At 43.2% G+C, this 19,479-nt stretch overlaps 1 protein-coding gene across 1 annotated transcript in view; it reads right to left on the bottom strand.

The window, feature by feature from the left end:
• Positions 1 to 19,479, bottom strand: part of RNF17 (ring finger protein 17) — a 785,154-nt gene that overhangs the window by 62,228 nt on the left and 703,447 nt on the right. Inside the window, 2 exon segments of the mRNA XM_030200280.1 lie at positions 2,191 to 2,326; positions 10,411 to 10,570. Coding sequence (XP_030056140.1) covers positions 2,191 to 2,326; positions 10,411 to 10,570 — 296 coding nt within the window.

The raw sequence follows: 19,479 nt of genomic DNA, 5'->3' as shown, positions 1-19,479 counted from the left end.
ACCGCAGTGATTAAAGAATCTACGGTAGGCCAAAGAAAGGCCTCACGTTCACTTTCAGGCAAAGGATAGAGGCGGGACATAGCCCTAGCCACTTTGAGGCTCGCTTCCGGGACATCCCATTGAGCTGAAATTAAGGTGTGCATGGCATCATGCACGTGGAAGGTTCTAGGCGGGCGCTTCGTCCCCAGCATAATGGCGGAGCCAACAGGGGCTGAGGGAGAGACGTCCTCTGGAGAGGAAATCTTCAAAATGCTCATGGCCTGCACTAACAGGTTGGGCAAATCCTCTGAGCGAAAGATCCGCGCTGCAGAAGGGTCATCCGCTCCATCCGAGCGGGAATCCGTCTCCTCCAAGGAATCCCCAAAGGACCGTTGGGAGAACTCAGATACGCTGCCCTCATCTACATCAGAGGAAACAGAGTCCTCTAAGGCCTGGGAATCCACCCGAGGGCGTTTACTTCCGGGGGCCTCAACCCCTTTATCGGACAAGGGAGAAGGGGCAGCGTTTTGCATAAGGAAGGCCTGATGCAGCAGCAAAATAAACTTGGGGGAGAAACCCCCCAGACTATGCACTTCAGCAGCCTGGGGCACAGCCCTAGACGCACCCTCAACCGGCGCTCGCAAGAGCGGGGGAGAAACATGCTGCGCATCCAAGATGGCGTCCGGCACGACACTCCGCGAAGGAGCCGCGCGGGAAGAACGGCGCTTAACTTTAGCCGCTTTTTTGCCGTCGCCCAAATCAAGGGCGGCCATGGCATTAACGTCTCCCAGCTCAAGGGCGGCCCAAGAAGAAGCCGTCCGAGCAGCGTGGCCGGCCAAGATGGCGGAGGCGAGCAGCGGGGGATGGGCGTTTATGGCGGGAAAAACCGCCGCACCGGAGGAAGACCCGGGACACTGACCGGCCTCCGAACTGACACCCAACAAGGGCGAATCAGACTTTAAGACCCCCGCATCCCCGCTAGAAGCGCACACGCGGTCCGGGGAGCGATTCTTCGCGCCCTCGCCCTCCGACGCCATAGGCCACGTGGAGATCGATCGGGGAACCCCCTGCCCGCTATAAAAAGGTAAAAATTACCTGCTTCTCGCTCCGAGCTGTAACGACCTGGTGTCCCAGTGAGTAGCTGCAATAAACGTTTAAATAAACGTCGAAATAAACGCCTTTAAGGACGTCCAAAATTTTATTTTATTTTTTAACGGAGCCAGCGGGAGGGGGGAGAAAAGGAGGGACCTGGCGCTACCAGGTTTGCACTTGCTCAAGAAGAGCCCTCAACCCCAGGTACTCAACAAAACCTAAAAATTAGGCTTGGAGACCTAGCCAGAGCTGCTGCTGTGTGTGACCACCACCTGCTGAGATAGAGAACATACTGAGGAGTTTCCGGCAGCACATGACCACATATAGGGAGGCAAAAGGATTGCTCTCTATCTCCACCTGCTGGTAGATGGACACAACCCACCAGTCTATGGATTGATCAGCATGATGATATGGAATGAAGTATTTTCGTCAGGCTAAGTCAGGCACAGATCACAGGCTGCCGGTTTTAAAGAAAGCTGTCAGTCTTGGTCTTAAAGGCGAGGTTTTCTTCAATCTGTCTCCATGGGTGTGCTGCCTCGCTGATTGATCTCACAGAGCCCCAGTATAAGCTCTTGACTATTATATATAAGAAAAAAGGAGAGTCAAAATTTGAGGTAGTCATATTTGAGGCGGCTGGGAGAGAGGGGAAGTGACTCAGACTTTTCGGAGTATACCCCAAACAGAAAAAAAAAAAAATCTTCCTCGTCTGAAAGGGTTAATCATTCAAATGACAAAGTTCACAAATTGAGCCAGGAGCTGTACGGTATGCCTGTCACAATCTGCTGGAGACAGAGAAATACTGAAGAACCAGTGCTGCAGGGTGCCCTCATGTGCCAGGGCTCTCAATATTTTGTTCTGTCTCCACCTGCTAGTCAATGGACAATTCACAGGCTCTGGTCTGATGGAGATGAGGAAACAATTACATTATTTGCAGTTTAGGATACATTTAGAAAAGAGCCTGTATAAAAATGATTGTGACTAATTATAAACACAAGTATACAGTATGATATTGATTTTAAAAAAGCATCATGGAAATGCATTTGACTATGCTGAGAAATGCATGTCTAAGCAGAATCAAATTTGGTGTTAAATGCATATCTGTGTAGATTACTATTATACCTGCTTAATGGCAATGTTTCTGTTGATCCAAAGTCAATATGCTGAACCAAGATACAAACAGGGTCAAAATTTTTAATCGACATAAGTTTTGCTCTATATAATATATCATCATTATATGTGGCAAGGCAGGCCATGTCTGTAATAAGAAAAATACGCATGTTATAATAAAATTAAGGCAATAGCTAAGAATACTGAAACAAATACATATTTTATAATGCTTACTATTATGCTTCTCTGTATACTGCTCTACTCATTTAGCAGTCAGTACTTTCAAAATCCTTTTGGGCTTGGAAAACTGCAGCAGATACTTAAACTCTGACAAACTGGAATTGTTGCAAATGGGAGTTACTCAGTAGACATTCTATATTATCCCTAAATATATATGATATGGCTTAAAAGGTTACAGCATGCAGCCAGCAACTACTGTAGGTGTTCCATTATAATGCTCCTTATATTTTAATTTTTAATTTTTTAATTTAATAATTTATTTTTTAATATAATTTGTCAGCCTCCAATACGCTTTTGTTCTAGGGCTACCACAACCTTACAGTTACGGAGGAGGTTGACCATATGCAGAACACAATGGGGTGAATACTCAGCCGGTGAGGTGACTGTAATAATTTAAACACGGGAACTAGACTTTACAGTAATACATATATTCATCAGTGCTGAATGCATATCGTGTGTGGTTACTGCACCTACAGCATACATATTAAACCTGCAGATTTTATTTTAAATATCAAATATAATTTTCTTTAACCAAAAATTATGAAATGCTAACAGAACACATTGGAAGCAGATATATACCAAGTATGTAGGTAAAAACAGCATATATTCATATACACAGAAAGGTACATGTTCAGTGTGAATTGTCTTACCAAGGGAAGAAACAAGCATACAGACTGGCAGGTGATATCATTGTTTTCCCATTTACATTTATCCAACTGGCTGGCTTTCTTTATAACATTCTGCTCGTCTGTGAAATACCTAAGGTAAGCTATGTCTCTTGGCTTTGCATCCTGTGGAGGCCCCAAGCTCTGGTGAGCTCTCTAAATTAAGTCCGCCGCTGGAGTGTCTCTGTCCCCCTCACACACAAGCGTTTGGCAAATATTTTGAACCACTTTCATACAATCCATATATTGAACAGTTTCAGGTACCCCGCACGTTCTACAATATTATTCCTATGGGACCTGTTCTCAAAATCTTTGATTTTCACATAAAGCAATGTCAGCTATCCTCAACACTATAATGCTTATTCACAACCAGTTATGTCAAAGCGTTGCAGTTGATATATTTTTGTATTGTATCATTTTATTAACACATCATTTTCCCTACTGATTCAGTTGTGATTATGTCCCACAAGAATGAAAGATACATATGTTGCAGGTGTTTGCTGAAACACAACTGTGTTGGGCCCTAGTGCACTTTATATGAATTGTATTAATAAATACTTTTGATGATAGTTATCACACCAAAGTAAAAAGCGAGAAGAAGTGATATTTGGCCTCTTGTGACCTTGCACTACCCAGAATATTTGAGTCAACATGTAATATATGTGCCTTGATGACAATTATGTTCAGTAGAGAAATTCCTATATAGCTATCTCACCTGAGATGGTTCAATAGCTAACAGATTGCCTTAATGAGCTACTAGAATCTGGCTCTCTTCTTTCAGATAAGGGCAAAATCGTAATTACACCCCTATTGAAGGGCTCAGGGTTAGATATAACCTCTACAGCAAATTATCGCTCAGTGGCTAGCATACCCCTCTTTACAAAAATATTGGAATCCTATGTTAGCAATTTTCAAATTATCTGGACAAATTTTCTACTCTACACCGGTCCCAATTTGGATTCAGAACTGCACACAGCAACAAAACTCTGCTCCTAGTACTGACAACATGTCAAACATCTATGCAAGATGAAGCGAATAGGAATAACAGGATCTGTCCTTAAGTGGTTCAATAAATTCCTTTCAAACCAAAGCTACTCTGGGATTCCTGCTCTCTCCTATATTGTTTAACTTCTTTATGTCATCCCTCAGCTCAATATACCTGGAATTAAGTTACTGTTATCATATGCCGACATCATGCTCCTCCTACCGCTGACATCTTCACATCAAGATCTAAACCGATCTATAACAACTGGAATGAATGCTAATCAGACCTGGGTCTTGACAAACAAACTAAAACTGAATGCGCAACTAAGATCCTATGGTTACGGAATCAAGGAGCTGAAGTCCCAACCTCAATAACACTACCAAATGATAGAACCCTCACAACTGAATTGGAGGCTAGAGAGCTTGGGGTCTCCTCCATAACATTTTCCTCCCATATCACCAACTATAGAAGAAAACACTGTTTAAAATGAGACAACTATATACAGTCAGGTCATTCTTTGATCAAAAAAGCCTTTGCAATACTGGATCAAATGCTGATCCTACTGCACCTGGACTACTGTAATGTCTTATTTACTTTGGTATTAAGATTCAATATCAGAAAAAACTGCAGATCATGCAAAACACAGTGGCTAGACTAATTTTTAAACTGAATACATATACTAGCGTCTCATCATATCTTGTTAAACTACACCATTCCAGCAGACTAACATAAAAATTGATCTTAATACCATTGTCCTACAAAGAATTCCGATTTCAGAGGATCTTTAGATCACTCTTCCCTGTATCAGGAATCTCCTTATGGAACACACTCCCTTAGCTGTTAGATCTGAGACTAACTACTTCAGCTTCCAGAAGAGGTTGAAAGCTTTTCTCTTTCCAATGCCTGTCACATAACAAAAGCTTTAGTTCCCTGACTAGCTACAGAACCATCAAAAGAAACACCTCTACTACTCCCACACTTATATAAGATTATATTCAACCAACAAGATTGTAAAACTGTACTCAAAACCAATGTTCTACCTATATCACTGCATCCAACCTATGCCCCACTTATGATGTAAACTGCACTGAACTTCGAAAGGGGGATAGTAGCAGTATATAAGAGTGAAATTGAATTTACAGATCCCTAATATTAAAAAAATCAGACTGTGGGAAACCCAGGGAAGGGGCCAGAGATTTGGAACTCATTCCCAAACAATCTGCAGTTTAAGTCATCTTATTGTTGGGCAAACAGGACGGATTGTGCAGGTCTTTATCCGCAGACATTTACTATGTTAAAGATGATGATTTTTAAATTTTCTCTTATCAAGTTTTTATATACTGCATACAAGTTAATAAAAACAAAGTGGTAAACAAAAACAAAAAGAAACTACTCACCCTCCCTCCCTAAATTTCCTACCTCCCCATATCAAATACAGCATAGAAAATACTCCCCAAATTAAAAATCTCAAAACATTTCTCCAGTTCTCGATTCTCCCCCCACACCAACAGCAATCAAACTTAACTACCACCTCCACCAGATTTTTAAGACTTTCCAAAACCTCTGATAATGATCAATTTATTCCATTTCATGGGAGTTGCCACTGAGAAAATTTTGTCTTTGTTGAGAGCTTCCAATATGGCACACAGAACATCTAGTAACATGTCTAGGCTAGAACAGCGTAGATGCACTTGGATGTGGTGTATCAACCTTTTCATCAAATATAAAGGATCTTCATCATGGAAGACCTAACAGACCATACATAATGCCTTAAATTGTATACAAGTTATCACTTGTATACAATTTATCTAATGGAGGTCTTGCCGAAGACCATCAAGATAACTGCATCAGATGTCAACACAAAAAGATCCCTAGGGCTTTGACTAGCTGGAAAAAGAGGGTTATCTACAATAGGAGAAAACTTTGATAAAGTCTCAATCTCATCCCATGCAATCCCAAACTCGAAGGGTATGATGAGTAGTGGGGCAGGTGATCGTATCAAGCTCTCTATGCTGAGAAGCATTCATAATGAAGAGGTCAAGTTCATAAGGCCAACCCAGGCCTGCTCCAGCATAACCCACAGCTTATGAGAATGGGCTTGAAACCACTCAATGGCTGAACATGCCTGAGCTGCTTGATGATAAAGAGCCAAGTGGGGCATACCAAGGCCTCTTTTGTTTGTTATCCCTATACAGAATGCTATGGGACAATCTTGGACATTTGAAAGTGTGCTATGCGATTTAGAAACAAAAGCTATGACTACTAATCATTTCTATAGTGCTACTAGATGTACGCAGAGCTGTACACTTGAACATGAAGAGAGAGTCCCTACTCGATAGTGCACCTCCAAGATATTCATAAAACAAAAGCAAAATACGCTGATGCTGTCTAGTGGCGGACATAAGCATGTATGCTACCGAACCAAGAAAGAACGGGATAAGTGATCCCAGAGATCAAGGTCAAGCTTTAACTCATGCCATAATGCAGGATAAATTTGCCTGAAAGAAAACAGAAGAGTCAGTGGTTATGTGAACACCTTAATTTTATTGGCCACCTATTTAAAACTGCTGAAGAGCCTGTTGAAGAGCAGTATCCAAATTAACATTAAAAGCTTCAGACTTGCTCATATTAACTTTAAATCCAGAGACTGCCAAGTACTTTTGCAAGAGAGAAAGTAGATTTGGAAATGAAACAAGGTGATTGGTAAGCAGCAAATATCGTCCACAAAAAGCACAATATTCGATGTCACCCAAGCGAAGTCCACAAACATCCAGATTGCCACGAATACCACTTGACAAGTAGTTCCATTACTAGTGCAAAGAGGATAACCCTGTCAAGTCCCCCTGCTCAAATCAAACTGTTGAGAATTACCCCCATTAATGCACACACAGACAATGCCAAGATCCACGCCCAAAAATGGGAGTATAGACCAAATCTGACAGACCTGCATCCACAAAAGGCCAATGAACGCAGTCTCAATAGGATTTGTTTTACCCATAATTACGAACCAGCCCAGCGCAGCATAACCAATATTCAATTTTTGTTTTTAAGCACTTCCATAAAGGGTTCCTCTTTCCCTTTACAGCAGGGGCGTAGCCAGACTTCAGCGGGAGGGGGGTCCAGATCCCGAGGTGAGGGGGCACATTTTAGCCCCCCCCCCCCCTCCTCGGCGCCACCACCACCAACTTTGAAACCCCCCCTGCCGACGACCCTCTCGACCCCTCTCCCGCCGCCAACCCTCTCCTGCCGTCGACTACCTTTGCTGGCGGGGGACCCCAACCCCCGCCAGCCGAGGTCAGGACGTCAGACTCAGAAACAGAACAAAGGAAGAAGACGACCTCGGCTGGCAGGGGTTGGGGTCCCCAGCCTGCAAAGGTAGGCGATGGCGGGTTGGCAGTGGGAGGAGAGGGGTTGAGAGGGTCATCAGCTGGGGGGTCCAGGGCCAAATCTACGGGGGCCCAGGCCCCCTGGCCCCATGTAACTACGCCCCTGCTTTACAGGGGAAGAAATGTGGACACTGTGTGCATAGAGAAATCCTACTAAGCCCAAATGGGCATAAAACAATGTTAAATAGCAAAGGGGACAACCAAGAATCCCTGTGGTACTCCACAAGATAAAGATAAAGAACTCTCAGAACCATTCTAGCAGAATCTGTACCTTCCACTTCTGCATAAACCAAGGCAATCCAGTATCCCACCAAGCCAATCTCATCATAGCACTGTATTAAAAGATCAGGATCAGTTAGATCAAAAGCAGAGGCAAGACCCAATAAATTCAATACACCCTGTCCATGCTAAGCTATACACTTACAAACTGCATATTGTAAGCTGATCTATACCCTTATAAACTACATCTTGTATAACAAAATAACTGTAAAACAGTCATTTTATTATAATGGCAAACAGGGCCGCCGAGAGACTGGGCCGGGCCCGAGGCAAGGCTGCCCCTGGGGCCCTGCCCTCCCCCCCCCCGAGGTCGCTGCCACCGCTCCCCCGAGATCGCAGCCACTGCTCCCCCCTCCACCGGGCCGGGGCCCTTGCATTGAAATCGCAGTCTCACCTCCATGAAAGCAGCGCTGCAGGCAGCAGAACGCCTCCCTTCGGCCCTCTGTGTCCCGCCCTCGTGGAAGATCATGGAAGTTACATCAGACGAGGGCGGGACACAGGGAGAGAAGGAGGGCTGACGACGGAGGGCGGGTGGGACTGTGGCGCCGGGCCGGGGAATTTTGTTACCCCTGCCCCCCCCCCTCGGCGGCTATGATGGCAACAAAATTCAGATTGGATATCAAAGCACTGCACTGCTCTGCAAACTCTTGAATTTTTTGGAAATATTATTTATTGAACAGCAAGAAACACTAACATCTCCAAAGGTGTAATAACTGCATGTTTTAATTGTGTGGATCCAGACCAGTCCTGTAATGGTCTAGTCATGCCTGACCATAGAGGACCCAAGCATGTTCCAATTATGCTTTCCAACTTTTAAAAACATGGTTATTCCAAAGATATCCACTAGTATAGTCTTTTGGATGATAAAGTGTATTAAATGAGGATGGCTATGCTATTGAATTTTTTTTTAATTGATATCTTTTGTAATCTGCCTTGAACCACTATGGTAAAGCAGAATATAAATGTCTACATTAAATTAAACTGAGAATATTTTCATAAAATAAAGAAAAAGTTATTTATGGCATATGCTTCGTGTAACACTGCATAAGTTACGTATCACCATTATGCTATTCGATTAAAAATAGCACACAAGACTATCTCAGACAGGGCTGACTCAATTTCATTTTATTTCCTCATGCAAAAGGTATCCTTTACAGTCTCCAGAAGGGATATACATAGGGCTTGATTTTAGGTTTTAACAGATGAAACACCAATAAACCCCGATGCAAAAAAAAAAAAAAAAAAAAATATATATATATATATATATATTAAAAATAGGTGTTTGTTACATAAACACTGGAAAATCATCACATCCCCCAATACTCATGCCTCTCCCTTGGCTTATTTTGCATCCTAAACTCAGCTTTTGTGTATTTTTATGCAGATTCCTCCTGTTTCACAACTGTAACATATCTGGTACTTTTTCAAGTGGAATTGAACAGTACCTGTGAAGCAAAAACACTGAGACTCTGCAATCTCAAGCAACCCCTAATTACTGTATATATTCTAACAGAAACCAAGATTTTTGGGCAAAAAAAAAAAAGGTCAAAAATAAAGGTCTCAAGTTTATATTTGAGTCCCTACCCCACCTGATAACTGGCACAACTGTCCCTCCTTTCCCCAGGGTGTCCTACCACGGCTGGCTCTGCCCCCAGCCCCAAATGGAAACGCTCAGTCCCTCCTTGTAACACGAACACCCCCCTTCCGGGTCCAAAGCAGGCCCCCTTCTCTGGGCCTACCTTATAGCCCTGGTGGTCCAGTGGTGAGCTGGGGCAGGAGCAGTCTTCCTACACTCCTGCCCATACAGTCTTCGTAGTTTAAGACTGACACTGAAACTCGTTGCAACCATTTTAACTACGGAGACTGCAGAAGCAGGAGTGTAAGAGGATTGTTGCTCCTGTCCCAGCTCAGCACTGGACCACCAGGGATGTAAGGCAAGCCTAGGGAGGGGGTAGAGCCGGCTGTGGCAGAACACCATGGGAGGAATAGAGGGAGGGAAGGAAGGAAGGAAGCAGTGAGAGGGTTACCGGTACTTGAATATAAACCATCGGTTTATAATAACATGTTTTCCCCTAAAAAAAGGGGGGGGGGGGTTATCTTGGCTTATATGTGGATGGGTTTATATTTTAGTATATATGGTAGATGGAAAATAAATATCTAAATTTGCAATTCATAAACATCTAATAGAAAACCTAGATATGTACTGGACACAACTTGAACAGAAACGGTCATTTTCAGCTAAGAGCATACACTGTATACACGACAGAGTTTCAGTGTGCATTTTTATTTATTTATAATATTTCTAAACTGCACTAGCCAATTTTCCTAGGTGGGATACATCTGAAACATACACAGTGAAAGATACAAAAAAATAGCAGAATACACACAAAAACAAAGAATCACTGAATGAATTCATCTTCACCAAGACAAATATCATGAGGCAGTAAGTAAACTACTCAAACTGAAAAAGCCTAAGCAAAAAGAAATGGCTGTTTCCTAAACTGAAGGATCGAAGTTATCACATGCAAGCTCACAGGCATTCCAAATAGCTGCGCCCACAATCTGAAGCATTGTTGAATGGTTAAGCTTGAAGCCTAAAGGACAGAATGGGTCCAGATCACTAATAAGGCAAAGTGGACAGTTATGAGAAATCAGCTAAACAAATAAGTTAGAATACCAGATCTAAAATCTGTAAGTGGAATAAGTGCCTCTATATTTTCATTGCATCTTCGCATATCTAGATCCAAGGCATCTGCATCAGATTCGCAACTCACACCACTATCATCTGTATCTGTAAAATGGTTAACAGCATCCCTGGAGTCAACGCAGATAAACACCTGTCAAAAAAATTAAACAATTTAATATTTTAATATAACAGATTATAATTTATTTTCAAAACGTGTAACTATCCATCAAGCTTATTTGTTGTTTCTGATTAAATTCAAAGCATCTTTCCCAAAACCTTCATTAGCTGATGCCCATTAACTTATGAAGGGGCTATTCCCCCCACCACCAACTTGGCACACCCTTTAAAACGTGAAAGCAAAAGTGAGTGATAATTATCAAAAGATTTTCAACAAATCTCTCATTACCCATATGTTACAAAGAAAGTAAAGTATTGTACCATCACTCCAAAGTAGAACCCTCAAACATTTTTAAGCATCTCCTTATACCAATAAACCCTGATAAAGCCCTTTAGCTCCTCTTTTAGAACACAAAATAAAAATGGACTTGAAGTATGGATTTGGATTCTAACCATCGAGAAAGAAAACCCACACCGATATAAGGAAAGTCCAGACAAACCTACTGTCAGGAGTCAATATCTAAACAATAACAGGATGTAAATGTGTGGACTGAAGTCAATGCTGCACACTGCAAGAATAAAGGCCAAATACTAGCAAATACACTGAATACTAACAAGTTACTCCTCATGTGTAGTAATTTTACTTTTCTCTTTACTAGTTTTCTGCACTTCTTACTGCAACCCAGCATCCCCCAATCAACATCTTATCACCAAACTACTAGTTGAGCTGTTTCCTGAACATCCAGCCCCTTACTGTTGGTGTTCTAGCTGAACAGTAATTTGCACCACCAGTCTTCTAGGGAGTTGTAGTACACAGGTAGTAAAAACAAGGTCATGTTTCCTCCTAACCTCCTCTCCCCTTTACAACTTTTCTCACAAGAGTGAAGGGTAGGCTGCTTGCGATATTGCAACCGCTCATGCTATTCCTACCAATGACTTCTGTTTGTCCAGCTCTGCTTGAATTCTGTCACAGCACTGTGTAAGTGATTCTGGAATATACCATCCTCTTAGTAAAGCAATAATTTCTGAAGTTTCCTCAGAACTAACTTCCTTTTAACTTCAGATCACAACACCTTGCCCCCAAAATGTCTTCTGTGGACAATTTTCCCTTTCTGTGGACAATTTTTTCTATTATTCACCTGAAACTTATAACACTTAAATAAAATTTAAAAAAATATTTTACATTACATTCAACAATGTATTGAATGCCAGGAAATCAGTCATTTCAAATATTCTGATATTTCCATTATATCCTTCTTTCCTCTCTCTTGTACATTTTTAGTTATCTCAAGCATTTTGTTGTATGGTTTGTATTAAAGACAGTGCTTTTTTTGTAGAAAAAAGGTGCCGGTACTCATTAGGGGCGGAGTCACCACATATGGCTCCACCCCTATGATACCCACACCCACATTAGCCACACCACTTATACCAGCCATGGCGCATATAAACAGACATCATTGAAAATATACTGGTATAGTAGAAAAACAATAACTTGTGATTTTTTTTCATTATAAATCATTTCTGTAAGATGTTACAGCTCCAGTATACCCAGTGCAAAATAAGACAGCAGATGTAAATTCTCAAATTGGACAAATTCCAAACACTAAAATGAAAATAAAATGATTTTTTTCTACCTTTGTTGTCTGGTGACTATCCATACTGGTCCAAGTGTCTGATTCTGCTGCTCTCTATCTGTTCTCTTAACTCCGTTTCCAGGGCTTCCTTTCCATTTATTTCTTTACGTTCCTCCTTTATTCTTCCATGTACAGCATTTCGCCTCTCTCCCCGCCAACCCCTCCATACATCCATGTCCAGCAATTCTCCTCTATCTCCTGCTCTCCTCTCCATCCATTTCCAGCATTTCTCCTTCCTCCCCTGCCATCTCCTTCCTATCTTACCTCCCCTCCATCCATGTCCAGCATGTCTCCTCTCTCCCCTGCCCTCCCATGTCCAGCGATTCTCCTCTGTCCCGTCCTCCCCTGCCATCCATGTCCAGCGATTCTTCTCTGCCACCTGCCATCCATGTCTAACGATTCTCTCTTCCCTGCCCTCCCCCTCCCAGCCATGTCCAGCAATTCTCCGTTCCCTGCCCTCCCAGCCATGTCCAGCAATTCTCTGTTCCCTGCCCTCCCCTTCCAGCAATGTCCAGCAACTCTACGTTCCCTGCCCTCCCCTCCCAGCCATGTCCAGCAATTCTCTGTTCCCTCCCCTCCCAGCCATGTCCAGCAATTCTCCGTTCCCTGCCCTCCCCTTCCCTCCCAGCAATGTCCACCACCAATTCTCCGTTCCCTGCCCTCCCCTCCCAGCAATGTCCACCACCAATTCTCCGTTCCCTGTCCTCTCCTCTCCCATGTCCAGCAATTCTTGGACCTTTTGTTGCCCCCCTCCCCCCCCCCCCGGCGACATTCCCGGCGAGTCCTGACCTTACTTTTTTTTTTTTTTTAAGACTCAGAACACGCGAACGATGCAGCCGACAACAATTGAAAGAGGCTGTCTGGCGTCTGAGCTTCCCTCACCCTCTGCGAGTCCCGCCTATGCGGAAACAGGAAGTTGTAACAACGAAGGCGGGACTCGCAGAGGGTGAGGGAAGCTCCGACGCAGACGCCAGACAGCCTCTTTCAATCGCTGCGTTCTGAGCCTTAAAAAAAAAAAAAAAGTAAGTGCAGGACTCGCCCGGAGTGTCGCGGGGGGGGGGGGGGGGAGGGGGGGGGGGAAGTGCCGGTGTGCCGTACCGTTGCGTACCGGCACAATAAAAGCACTGATTAAAGACGTAAGTACATAAGTATTGCCATACTGGGACAGACCAAAGGTCCATCTAGTCAAGCATCCTGTTTCCAACAGTGGCCAATCCAGGTCACAAATACCTGGCAAGATCCCAAAAAAGTACAAATCATTTTATACTGCTTATCCTAGAAATAGTGGATTTTCCCCAAGTCCAATTTAATAATGGTCTATAGACTTTTCCTTTAGGAAGCCATCCAAACCTTTTTAAAACTCTACTAAGCTAACCGCCTTTACCACAGTCTCTGGCAACGAATTCCAGAGTTTAATTACACGTTAAGTGAAGAAAACTTTTCTCTGATTCATTTTAAATTTACTACATTGTAGCTTCATCGCATGGCCCCTAGTCCTAGTATTTTTGGAAAGCGTAAACAGATGCTTCAAGTCTACCCGTTCTACTCCACATCATATCTCCCCTCAGCCGCCTTTTCTCCAAGCTGAAGAGCCCTAGCTGCTTTAGTCTTTCCTCAAAGGGAAGTCGTCCCATCCCCTTTATCATTTTCGTCACCCTTCTCTGCACCTTTTCTAATTCCACTATATCATGTATTGTTTTGGTAGTCCTCTTCTGAATGCTTTTATCCTCTTTATAAAAAATATGAAAACACGGCCTCCAAATGGAATCGTACTCAAGATGGGGTATCACTAATGACCTACATGCAATGGCAGTATAAACTCATTTTTCTTGATAGATACCTCTGTTTACTCAATCAAGTATCACGTTAGCTTTCCCCATTGCTTTATTACATTGACTGATTACCACCTCCAGGTCATAAAAAAGTACTTATAGATCAATATATACATATCACATCTTATAAAAAAATAATGCAGTGTACACCCTTTTAAGGATACAGCTTCACAATCACATTTCCCCTGCCTTAAAGGCCCTACACTAGTTGCTACTGCCTTTTAGAGGATACCATGGAGGCCATTTTAAAAGCATCTGCACGTATAGATAGACATACATGTAAATGATTTCAGAAACCTGCTAATTTACACATGGAGATGGCTGGGAAGCAAAGAAATCAAAGGGGTGTGGTTTGTGTGGTCGAAACAATTTATATGTATATTTCCCATCTCACAATAGGAATACATATGTATATATAAAAATAGATTTCCTTATTGGGTTCTGCAACAGTTCAGAGACATGGGAAAATGATAACTTACTTGTTATTTTTCCTTCCTTTAGTCCCAAGAAATCTGTCCAGAACTTGTGGGCTATATCTGTCGACCAATGAATGGAGACAAATAAAAAGTAGTTCTTTGTGATCTGCCCCTTAAGGATACCATGCATCCACAGAACCTCAGTATTTTGAATGACAAGGCAATGGAGGTTATACATATAGAGCGCAGAGAATGTAATATTCTGCATTATTGAAAATAATATTATGAAATATTGAAAATAGAGCATGTAAAACATGCATGACTTACTCCAACAAAAAAGCCCCTAGAGAAATGAAATGCCCTCAAAACTAGTGTGAAGCAGAAGGTATTCCAGATGGATCCATTCTATTTGGGTATTTATAAGCCGTCTTTAAACCCAATGGTGCAAAACAGGCAAAACAGAGTATACAGTAAGAGTCTTCCAATCAGAAGGAATTTACATAAGTAATTTCAATTAGACTTAATAAAAATAATGAATCATCATTAATTCAAAACTCTTGTCTAATAAAAAAAAATATGTCAAGCACCTTATGAAAGAAATATAGGGAGTTAAGTTCGTATTTCAAATGGAATACTGTTACAAATCCTGGCTGTTTGAAATTCAAACGATCGTTCCCAACGTACCTTAGAGATCATTTCCTTTACTGAAGGAACATCTAATGACAAATTTTGTCCTACTTCTAAGATGATTTCTATTACTGATAAATTGGAGGATCCCTCCTACTGATTCTGAGTTCAGTCCATGAAAGAAAGCTTTTTAAATACTAAACAAGCAATTTTGAAATGAATCCTGGAATCGAGTTTCAGCCAGTGCAACTTGTTCAAAAGGGGAGTGGCTACATGAAATTTTCCTAACTTATATATTAGCCTCAAACCAGGTAATGCGGGCTGTGAGAAAGCTGGATAAGGTGAAAAGATCCGATGTGAAGGAGGAAAGGAATAGGTCAAAGGTGTGATCAGCAGTGTGTGTTGGACAGTGAGGATGCTGGGTAACACTGAAGTCAGAAAGAAAGGAGAGGAAATGCTTATCATAAGTATGTTGGAAATTAAAGTCACCTAGAACTAAAGGACTGGGATATGAAGTTATAGCAACAGATAGGGTTTGAGTTAGAGAAGTCCAGGCAGTAGAGTCAAATGAAGGGGAAAACAGATAAAAAGGATGAAGAGTGGGCACTGAGCGAGGGCGTTGACAACAGGTCGAGAAGACTGAATAATGGGGCAGAACACATTGGTAAAGGACCGCCTCCTCGCCTCTGTGGAGCCAGGTTTCAGTGATACAGAGTATCTGAGTGGGAGACATAGTAAGAATACCGTAGAGTGCAGTTTAGAAGGGAAACAGAAATGTCAGAGGTAGTGCCAGTGAACTTTTTCTGAGTCCAGTAGAAGTTTGTTTGGCGTCATCCATCTTTTCACCTTCGCTGTGTTCTTTTCTTGGTTTTTCCATTGCGGAGGTCCGCTTTCTTCTGTGTTTGCCATGCTCCTTGGTCCGTCAGTATTTCTCAAAATAAAGTATAAGAAACAGGATTAGAACATTTCTCCTTCCACAAAAGGAAACATGAAAATCCCAGAACTTCAAAGACGAAAAAAACAATCCATCTAAAATTTAAGTAGAGAAACACAGTTCAACAGATAGAAAGTACCAAGAGGAACCACTGCAATGAACACAGAGTGGGACCCTGGATTCATCTGCCGTGACTAAAGGGAAGAAAATTATCAGGTAAGACAATTTTTTGTTCCTTAGTGTCAGAAGCAGATGAATCCAGAGACTTGTGGGATGGAGTAAAGTAGCACTACGAATCCTGGCCCCTCCCACGACCAAATGCCTTGGAGTTCGTTCTTGAGCTGGGCGCCTTCGGTTTCCATTATCGCTGAAAACCGATACCGCTCAGCTCAAATCCGCCACAATCCGATGCATTTGCCCGGCACCAACCATATTATTGAAACAAAAGATGGCCGCCCATCTTTTTCAAAAATATGGTCTGTCCCGCCCCTTCGCGTACCCGTCCTCGGAGATACTCGCCCATGGAGATGGGCGTCCGCGTTCGATTATGTCCCTCAAAGCTTACCATATAAATGTAGGTGTAGATACTTCAGACATGAGGAATTTCAAAGATATTCAAACCGCTGGAGCTGCATGCCAACAGGGAATGCTGAGATTTCCGTGTAACTCAATGCTCAGTGAATATTCACCGTTCCACATCAAAGTTCAATTTTTTTTTATACATTGGATTTTATTTTCTTGTTTTATGTATTTTTACTACTAATCATTGTTTCTGTTAGTTATATGTATTTTATGTTTTTTCTAATTAAATATGGAGCAGCAGCCTAATGGTTTGAGCAGTGCACTGACAACCTGGGTAACCTGGTTCCAGTCCCACTGTAGCTCCTTGTAATTTTCGGCAACTCACTTAACCCTTCTCAGGTGCAGAAGATTGTAAGCCCTTTGGGGACGGAAAATACTTACTATATCTAAATGAAGCTCACCTTGAGCTACAACTGAAAACGGTGTGAACTAAATCACAAATCCCATCTCTTCCCTTCTTGTATTACAGTTGAATCTGCTGTACTTTCATAGAATTTTGTCTAGATAAGTGGTTCACAAATTGCAGTTATAAATCTTTAATTTCCAGTTCTTATACTTCTAAGTGATGTGTAGTTAGGGGTATTTTGTGCCCCAACTGTACTATTTTACACCACTTAATGCTGAAGCACATTTTTCAAATCGTGTATGCAAAGTATTTCTCAGCTCAAGAGGGCTTGCAATAATGGAGGCAGTGAAGGAGAACATGACTTGCCCAGGGTTACTAGAAGGATGTGATAGACGTGGGGTTTGAGTCCTGGCTTTCTTGATTTTCAGGTTGCTGCTCTATTAGGCGATTCCTTCACTCAACAAGTTGAGTCTTAAAAGCTGTTAAAGTGACTTGAGCTGACAGAAAAGACATGGGTCTCATTCATGAGCAGAGAAGCTGAAGTGGTTGAGCACTATTTCAACTTGGCCCAAATACCAGTAAGCTCAGAGTTCACTCCCAGGAATTGTTTAGTGGACTTCCAAACCAGTTTCAAGCTGGAATTACCAGAATGCAGCCTTTCTTGTTAAGCTTAGCCAACAGCTGATCAGAGATCATTGCAAAGCTTCCATCAGGCATTTGCAGCACTCAGAACAGCAGGTAAGCAATAGCTTCTCCAAGTACCTTACTGAAGTTTTAGTGCTCAACTGTATAGATTAGACACGTGTTTCGGCCAACTGGCCTGCCTTAGGAGTCTGTACAATCTCTCAAAGACGTCTTGATGAAAAGGACAATATTTCTTATAAGAGATGCAAACCAGTGTGTAAACTGGTACGGTACAACCACTATTTGTTTGTTGCATTTGTATCCCACATTTTCCCACCTCATTGCAGGCTCCATGTGGCCAGTGGTGTGCTGGAGCCGGCTCGCTCCGGCTCACAAGATCCGGTTGTTAAATTTTGGCCGGACTTGCGAGCCGGTTGTTGGAAAGGGCGAATCGGCTCTCCCTCCCTCCGCCCTCCGGATCCGGTCCCTCACCGATCCTACCTTGACTATCAAATTCTTCGGGGCAGGCAGTGTTGCCTGCCCGCAGCTATCGCTGACTTTCCTCCGCCGCCTGTTTGCGCTTTAAAAATGGCCGCTGAGACTTCCAGAGGCGGCCTCGCGAGACTTCTGTAAGTCTCAGCGGCCATTTTGAAGCGCGATCGGGCGGCGGAGGAAAGTTAGCGATGGCAGCGGGCAGGCAACACTGCCTGCCCCGAAGAATTTGATGGCCAAGGTAGGGTCGGTGAGGGACCGGATCGGGAGGGGAGGGAGGGAGGAAGCAGGAGAATTTGCGGAACAAGTCAGGAGGGGGTGGCAGGGGAGAGAAAGGAGCTGCTGGCCATGGGTGGATGGAGGGCAGGGGAGAGAAGGGTCGCTGGCCATGGGTGGATGGAGGGCAGGGGAGAGGAGGGTCACTGCTGGCCATGGGTGGATGGAGAGCAGGGGAGAGAAGGGTCGCTGGCCATGGATGCATGCAGGGCAGGGGAGAGGAGTGTCACTGCTGGACATGGGTGGATGGAGGGCAGGGGAGAGGAGGGTCACTGCTGGACATGGGTGGATGGAGGGCAGGGGAGAGGAGGGTCACTGCTGGACATGGGTGGATGGAGGGCAGGGGAGAGGAGGGTCACTGCTGGACATGGGTGGATGGAGGGCAGGGGAGGGGAGAGAAGGGTCGCTGGCCATGGGTGCATGCAGGGCAGGGGAGAGGAGGGTCACTGCTGGACATGGGTGGATTGAGGGCAGGGGAGAGAAGGGTCGCTGGCCATGGGTGGATGGAGGGCAGGGGGAGAGGAGGGGAGAGAAAATAAATGCTGGACATGGATGGAGGGCAGGGAAGAGTAAGAAAGGAGATAAAAGAAAAGGAAGAGAGGAGAAAAACTGCACATGGATGAAGAAAATAGGCAGAAGCTGAGGACCAGAAATGAAGAAGAAAGGAGGAAAGGAAAAAAATAAATGGAAAGGAAGCCCTGGAAACGGAGTTAAGAGGACAGATAGCAGCAGAATCGGATACTGGGCCAGCATGATCAGAAAAACAGTCACCAGACTACAAAGGTAGAAAAAAAATCATTTTATTTTCATTATAGTGTTTGGAATATGTTCCCTTTGAGAATCAGGTGCTCAACATTAAAAGTTTATATTTATTTACTTATGGCATTTTATCCCACATTAAACATGAATTAGATTGGAACCTGGGATCATTTAATTTTTTTTTCTTGGCGTAATGCATTGCCCCCCCCCCCCCCCCCCCCCACCCACTGGCTATAGCCAGCTCTGCAATTTTGGGGGGCGCCGAGGTGGACCGGGGAGAAAGCCTGTTAAAAATTTACCAGCACACCACTGAATGTGGCTTACATTATGCTGCAATGGCGATTGCCATTAACGGAATGAGGAGTACAGAGTATTATTACAATTAAGGTACATAAAATATCAAGTAAATTGGAAGTAAATA

This window comes from Microcaecilia unicolor, chromosome 4 (assembly GCF_901765095.1).
Source record: "Microcaecilia unicolor chromosome 4, aMicUni1.1, whole genome shotgun sequence".
In the NCBI taxonomy this organism is placed as follows: domain Eukaryota; kingdom Metazoa; phylum Chordata; class Amphibia; order Gymnophiona; family Siphonopidae; genus Microcaecilia; species Microcaecilia unicolor.
The sequence above is the reverse complement of the archived record's forward strand: the minus strand, read 5'-3'. Positions and strand labels throughout refer to the sequence as shown.